This window comes from Petaurus breviceps, unplaced genomic scaffold (genome assembly GCF_028583685.1).
Source record: "Petaurus breviceps papuanus isolate PSGF00001 unplaced genomic scaffold, PetGlider_PUasm1.0 129, whole genome shotgun sequence".
Lineage (NCBI taxonomy): Eukaryota > Metazoa > Chordata > Mammalia > Diprotodontia > Petauridae > Petaurus > Petaurus breviceps.
The window spans coordinates 4,843,275-4,851,450 of record NW_027185665.1 but is presented as its reverse complement, the minus strand read 5'-3'; the positions used below and the strand labels follow the sequence as shown (position 1 = coordinate 4,851,450).

At 39.9% G+C, this 8,176-nt stretch overlaps 1 protein-coding gene across 1 annotated transcript in view; it reads right to left on the bottom strand.

The window, feature by feature from the left end:
• The window catches only part of LOC138173541 (alpha-protein kinase 2-like), a 168,856-nt gene that overhangs the window by 61,623 nt on the left and 99,057 nt on the right, over positions 1 to 8,176 (bottom strand). The window contains 1 exon segment of the mRNA XM_069103579.1: positions 941 to 1,215. Coding sequence (XP_068959680.1) covers positions 941 to 1,215 — 275 coding nt within the window.

Sequence of the window (8,176 nt, the reverse complement as noted above, 5' to 3'; positions counted from 1 at the left end):
AATAGTTTCTAGTATGTAAAAAAAATGATAATCTAGCACCCTTTTCCCACTAATGCTACTGACTAACTGACCTATCAGTCACCAACAACCAACAGTGGTTTTAATTGTTTAGCAGGAGTTTAACAATCATTACTGGTAGGCCTCATGAGAACGAATGGCTCATCCACCAAGTGAGAGAGTCTCAGAATGTGAAGGGCCACTAAATTACTCTCTTTCTGTTTTATTCTGCTGAAGCAACCCAAAAGTTCTGGGCAACAGTCCGAGGGTGTGAAGTATCTGCTTCTGCTGCAGAAATGCCAAAGCAGAAGCGCACACAGCTCAGTTTTCAAACAAGGCTTAGTGTCTCCCTTGACACTCAATAAAGTCCTGGGAAGGAGGGATTTCCAGGTGTGGCCCTGGCTTTACTAAATGGGACCTTTCCCCAAAAAACTGAAATGAAAAGTCCCCTTGACTTCTTCAAAGCCTGGCCAAACCTGGCCAAATAGTTCTGAAACTTGTATGAGGCCTGAACCTTAATTGTGAAGAACTGATGGGAGAGAGAAGTTATCAAAGCAGATCCCTAATAATTAGAGATCTAGAAAAGTCCTTGGCTGAAGGTTTTCCAAGTTTCTTCATTTAGATTAGGGGCTCTTAAAATGGAGGCCCTGGATTTGTTTAGATAAGTAGACAGATGGGTAGGTAGATTATTTATTTTAATATAATTGGTTTCCTTTGTAATACTATGTATTTTATTTTATGCATTTAAAAATTATTTAAGAAGGACTCCATAAGTTTCACCAGCCTGCCAAAGGGGTCTATGACACAAAAAAGTTAAGGACCTCTACCTTAGAGGAAGCCCCATTGACCCCAACTTAAATTTTAAACTTAAAATATCAGTAAATCTCACACCCTGAAGGATGATCTTTTGAAGCTGACTCTACCGGGGGAAAGAAGGACCCACCTGTGCAGCAAGTTTGTAGTTCTTCTGGACAAGTTCATCATTGTTTTTGGTCCCATAGGCAATTGCATTGTGCACTTTGAGCACACAGGCGTGGCCAGGGTTGAACACGGGAGTAAGGCCTTGCATCACTTTACTTCGGAAGGCTTTGCGGTGGACCCCTTCTCCAAAGTGGAGCTCTTCTGTTGCAATCTGACCACGCAGGTTACCCCCAAAATAGCTGTCACTGATAAAGTCTTCTCTGAAAAAAAGCTGGCTGAATTCAATCTCTTCAAATTCTGAAACACAGAATCGTTTTGGCTAGGTAGAGCAGCTCTAACTATAGCCTATGTTCAACACTAACCCATAACTTAATATGCTTACATGGAGAAACGTATCAAGCAAAGATAGAGGAAGATAGTGGTTGATTTAAAAGCTTTTGAAATTTTTAAAATCGTATGTTCCTATGTACACAAATATTATAATATCATAAAGCAAACTCTAAAACAAATTGATGATTAGGTAAGGAAGAACTAAATAAACAGAAGAGCTGTGTCCCTGAAGAAAGGTAAAGGGACATCCAGTGCTTGGTCAGTCCGAGGAGAATGGAAGGCACAAGCCTGATGGGAGGCCAACCAGAAAGGCAACTTTACACTGACCCCAGAAAACAGAAATGGGAATGAGAAAAATGGGCAGAGGAAAGTAGGACATGGGGGGGGGGGGAAGACTGGAAATAGTTATATAAGGTTTGGGGGGGGGGTTGGTTGAGGCAGGTGTATAATGGTTGGGTGGATTTCATTAGTATACAGAACTTCTGGTACACAAACCCTCCCTATCAATGCAGATCAAGTGTTTTGCAATTTATAGTCCCGAAGAGTTCCCATGAGGCAATGAGAGGTTAACTGACTTGCCCAGTCGCCCAGACAGTATGTGCCAAAGGCAGGATCTGAACTGAGGTTATTTCTGATATCCAGGCCTCTCATTCCTCTACCTCACACAGCCTTCAGATATATCTCAAGCTCACAATTAAAAAAAAAGACACTGGTTTTGCTAAGACTAATTTATATTTTGGGTTAAAAATCTTACTGTGTTCTACTTATATGTGTTTCAAATATCATACTCTGGGAAAAACAAAGTCTGTTTTTCTGTCTCTCTTTGAATACAATCTCTTTAAAAGAACATGGTCTGTGATCTGTGTCAGAAGCCATGTTGTCACACCTGCAAGGGCCTGCAACTATTTGTCAGGGATTGAATTGTATATTGATCAGAAAGGAGTTTGGGAATGAAGAAACTGGAGTACTTCTTAAATAGAAAATTCAGGCCCACGTTTGAGAGCTAGCCACCAGGGAAAGCAGAGATGATGGAAATTACCATTATGAGATTGTCACCCAGGCCTGTATTCTTTTGCTACTTCTATGTGATTTTTATTTCTCTGTCTACTGGGCCACATGAAGACAGGAGAGCAGCAGACAAAATTGACTTTCCCTTGCTCTGATATTAGGAGGAAGCTTTGGTTTCTATTTAGTCCAGCTTTTGGGTATCAAATCAAAGAGATCATGATGGATCTACATGAGTGTTTGAGCATTAATTAGGAGTATATGTGAATGAACCAAACATACCACAGTAATAGAAATAGGGGGATTTCTCTTTTGTTTACAAGACTAAGATTAAAATATATGAAGGGGAAAATGGTGAAAGACTGCTTCTATCAGCCATAGGCAGGCAGCAGGATAATCCTCTAGCCTATCTATTCATACATACATACATATATAAATAGATATAAAATATATATGCATATATAAACATATTACACACAAACATATATACAATTGTGTGTATGTATATATGTATGTATAAAATTTTTTAAATGATGCTTTGCATAAGAGAATAACCATCTTTATATACAACACAAAGACTTTTCAGTTCTTGTGCATGACTATTTCTAATTCTATAGGGTGGCCCTTGACCCCCAATAGGAGAAAAAAGTAAACTCTATAGGGACAAAAATAATAGTCTATTTAAAAATAAATCTTTATACCTCACAATCCCATTGCTTAAAAGCCAGAGGTACCTAGAAATAATTTCAGTGCAATTCAGTTTATCGAAAGGGTTAAGCATTTCTTCAACTTAAGCAGAACTCCAAAATTAGTTCAGTCAATCCTTCGAGAAGACGGTTGTTATCCAGGAGAATATGTTGGAGTATAGAAAAGCTGCAGCAACTGCAGAGCACAGGACGGGGCACCTTTAGCAGCCCTGCTTGTGACAGAAGAAATAACACCAAGCTCATTCCTTCTCTTCCCCTTCAGCTAAAAGGATAGCATCTCTCAGTACACTTAAGAGAGAAATACAAGGCAGAACTTGGTGCAGGGATTTTAGAAAAAACATTCTAAGAAGGAGTCCCCATTCTGGTTCTTGTTTTTGTTTTTGTTTGTTTAGTTTTATTTTCTATCTGGGCCTGTGATTCCATCAATGAAAAGAAGTTCCAACATGTAAACTTCCTCTGGGGATGTAACTCGGAGACTTCCCTGTTGCCTATAGTCGTAGAGAATTGTTGGGGTATATTAGAGGTTACGTAACTTTCCCAGGGTCACACAGCCTGTATGTGTCAGAGGCAGGACATGAACCCAGGTCTTCCTACCTCTTATCCATTATGCAGGCTGTCTCTATAAGGCCTTATGGGAGGTGGAATAAGCACTTGCCTGCATAATATGAAAATAATGACAGACCACTCCGGTATCTTTGCCAAGAAAACCCCATGCACAGTACGGTCTGTGGGCTCATGAAGAGTTGAACATGACTGAACAATAATAATGTGGCATGATTTGGGGGCCTGGAGAAGACCCACATACACAAATACACACTAGATTGATACACAAGAATTTTGTGCTAATGGAGCTTCAGTAATGGTTATTTGCCATATAAAAATGCTGGAGAAATGCTCCCTTTTCCTCTTTCTACCAACTTTCTAAGCTAGCAATATAAGTTTTGCCAGCCAGTAATGGTTTTAAATTGACTGTTTTATAGGCATCAGCTGTCCTGAAGATGCCTGGGAGTGCTAAAGAAAACGAGTGAACTCTCTTTCCCTTATAGTCGGGCAATTCAAAATAAAAAGATCTTTATCTGTAGTCAGAAGATGTAAGGTGCCTTCTTTGGTTTCAGAAGGGCTAGAGTAGTAGGCCCTAGATGACTCCCACGGGCCCTTTCAGTTAGGGGTATGGTAAATGGTACATGTTTGGCAGTCTGCCCTCTGGGGGGGAAAAACAGGATACACTTTCAAGTTTAATCTGCATTTTTAACATTTTTCTTCATCACCTTCTTAAGTCTTTAGACAAGTAACAAAACTTGATTTGAAGTCATCTGCTGATTTCTGAGGCATAAATCTTCACAATGAAAATTTAAAAATTGGCTCTTGAAAGTCAGTTGGAGCTGGCTCCAGCACATCCTTGCTTCTTGCCCCAAAATGATGATCATTTGAGCCTGAGATTATGGTTTAATGTTTACCCTACTATTTCCTAAGTACAGAGTGTTTGCATCTGTATAAAGCATCTCCAAATGGATCTTAGATTACAGAGATAGAGACAGAGTAGGCCTGAGGTCACATAGTCTTCATTTTAGAGATAAAACAAAACTGTAGGCTGGAGAGTTGATGTGTTTTTCCTGAGATCACATATGTCAGAGGTGGAATTTCAACCCAGACCCTCTAACTCCAAATCCACAGAATGTCACAGTGTGTTTATAGACACACTCCATTTCTATCAACTCTCAACCTATGTCTGAAATTCTACCATTAGCAATTGGTTCCTGGGGGTTAAGGCATTTTAAAGGACAAATGCTTTAATGTGTTGCTTGGGATGGGGAACGTATTAAGTCTCTAGTACCTAAGGAAATAATTAGATTCCTTTCCACCCATGACATGGGTGGGGGCGGGGAGGGGGTAGAAAGGGAAGATGAGAAAAATAAAAAGGTGGGAAGCACAGGAAGAGAAAGATGATAGTGCTAAACTTCATATATATGACAATTTTTGCTGAATACTGTTCCAGTCAAATTTCTCATCTGATAACTATCTTCCACATTGTGAAAGAATAGATGGCCTAAAATTGTGAGAAAAACCAAATGCACCATTTGGACAGGAAATTACCAGTGGCTTTGATGAAGCATACCAAGAGTTGGCAAAAACTCATTTGGGTTTGTTTGTTGGAATTGTTGACTATAAAACACCTTAGTTTTCAGAGGGCTTTATTACAAGCCACAGATTTCATTCAACTCAGACAGAAGGAGCAGAGCCTGGAGGCAATGGTATAGAATTCTAATCCTAAAGATAAGGAGTGGAAAGTGATCTCCAAATACATCTGTAACCTTAATAATGTCATCATGCACAGCTTGTTGCTTGTAGCTGGCATAACATTCTTTCTGGAGTTTCTCATGGTTTTAGTTTTATTAGCTTTGAATCTGAGAGCAACTTGCAAAATGCAAAGCTGTAAGACAGAAATTATGATTACATTCAGAAGACATTTAGTAAGAAAGGTCAGAGAGGAGCACCCCGGAACTGAATGCAAAGCTAATAAAGAAGCGATTCATGCTGTGGTTTCTGTTCTACCATAAAAAGACAGGGTAAGCCTGGGTGTGGCCCTCATCACCCCGGAGAACTGTCACAGGGGAGCCATAAGTTCTGAGGAGGAGGGCTAAAGCCTATGGGACCTCTAGACTAGAGACTGACTAGTCTTATGGTGGGGTTGGGGCCAAGGCACCACTGCCACCTGGGTACATCTTAACCCTGATTGCAAACTCAAGTTTTCTTGGGTAGTTAAAAAAAATAAAACAAACCAAAACCACATGTAAAACCTGAATGTGAAAACCCAAACTTACAAAGAAGCAGTAAGCATCACAGCATAGACCACAACACAACCATCTAAGTGTAGGCCCCTCTCTACTTCAGAATTCCATTTTATGATTTACAAATAAAGAGGGAGGTCTATCTGATATTTTTGCTTGGAGGCCACTGGCAGGTATAGCACTTATCAATGCTAGAAGCAAATCTATTTTCTGCTCTGAGAGTTTTGTTCAAAGGCACCAAAAGTCATATATAGAATCTCAGTCAGAAAATACTTCAGGGATTATCCAGTCTAGCACCCATCTGAAGTCTAAATCCCTTCATCATCAACAATGAAAGTGGTCATTCAGTCTCTGATTGAAAACTCTAGGGAGAGAAATTCACTGCCTCTCAAGGCAAGTGATTGAATTTCAAAATAACTCGAATAGTTAGAAAATTCCTCCTGATATGAGTCAGAAACTCCTTGTTATTAGATTTAGTCCTTTTTTTATAACTCAGTAACAGTGTAAAAAGAGTCTGGTACAGTGGGATAAAAACTAGCCTCAGGAGAAGGAGAAGATCTGGGTTCAAGTCCTGACTCAGACAAAGATTGACTGTGTGACCTTACACTTAACCTCTTGATAACCCCAGGCAATATTCTAAGACTATAAACTGCAGAACAGGTGTGATTACATATTTGTAGAGGGAGTTCCCTATACCAAAGAAACCAAAGGTCCCATCCAAAAAGTATCAACTTCACAACTTTTCCTAGACCCAAGAGAGGACAAAAATTCGCGGATCTAGAGTTTGAAAGAGCCTCAGATGGGCTATCTAGTCCATTCTCTTCATTTTACAGAAAAGGAAACCGAGACTGAGTGACTTCCCAAAATCGCACAGGGAGTAATCATTAGAGGTGAGATTTGAAACTTCATGCTCTGATGTCCACACTGGTGCTCTTTTCCAGGGCACCTAATGCCTCCTGACCGAAGCATCCTTTGCCCATTACCTTAAGTGAGCAAAATATTCTACAATCCTAATCACCTTTCCCCTAGTGTTTTCACAAATATTTCATTAAATATCTCTTCAACTGTAAGTTTGGGGTTTGGTTTGTCTTTTGTTTTCGAATGATTACAAGCTACACACCATCAGAATGATTCCAAAGCATTTTAATTGAAGTGAAATGCCGCTCTTTACTGAATCAGCTGCACTTTCCTCCCTGCACAGAGGGTGGCTGCAGAACAGCACTTTGCCAGGAGCATTCAGTGGAGAAGAGGATCAGAACGTGAGCAGATTCAGGAATGGCTCCTGAGCCTTTGTTGATCTGAGAGCCTTGTGGGTATCAAAGGCAAACATCAAAATCGCCTTCTATTTGCATTGAAGTGCAGATGAAAGGATTTGCTCGAGCCAGATACCTGATGCTTTTTGGGAATGAGCTTATCAGCATACACAGCTGAAAAGCTAATGGAAGCAGTGAAAGGGGTGGCTTGTGAGCCCATGCAGAAAAGAGCAAGGTGGAACAAAGTCTAATCTTGGTGCGTGGCACTTGGGGGTTTTTTGTTTTGTTTTGTTTTGTTTTGTTTGGGGGGGGGGTGTTCTCAACTGTCAAATCTACATATGATAGGCACTTTCAAATAGAAACTCTAACCTGAACGCTCTCATTCCAAATGCTTTAGTACAGCATTAACGCTATTCCTAGCAACACTTTGTGGTAGCAAAGAACTAGGAACAAAATGGGTGCCCATTGTTTGGGGAATGACTGAATAAATAGTGAAAGAATGTAATGAAATATTACTTCACTTTGAGGAACAGCAAATCAATGTTGGAGGTGCTGTGGAAAAACAGTAATGCTCAGTCCAACAATACTGGAAAACAATTTGGAACAATACTTTTAAAAAAGCATTGTTTTGTATTATGGCTAAAATGTCTCTGCAGGGGTCGGGTACCTATGGCCTCAAGGCCACATGTGACCCTCTAGGTCTTCAAGTGCAGCCCAATTTGTTCTGTGAAGTTTGGATTTAGTCAAAGGGCTGTAATTGAGGACTTAGAGGGCCACATGTGCCCTCAAGGCCCCAGAGAAACTGTGCAGCAAGTTTCCCTACCTCTGGTATATAGCCTTTAAACCAGAGATCCCATTGCTAGGCACATACCCCAAAAAGGTACAAAATATGAAAAAACAATGAATATGAGGAACTTTAACAAACATGGGAAGATTATATGAAATGATACAATGAAGTGAGCACAACTAGAAAAAGGTATATATATGTGTGTGTGTGTGTGTGTGTGTGTGTGTATGCATGTAAACAGATAGATAGATTGATCACAATGTAAATGAAAAGACCTATAAAACAAAGCTGAATGTTGTGCAATTATAATGACTAATTTTAACTCTGGACAGGTAATGAGAAAATGAACCAATCTAAATTTCCTGTAGAGGTGGGAGACTATGGGAA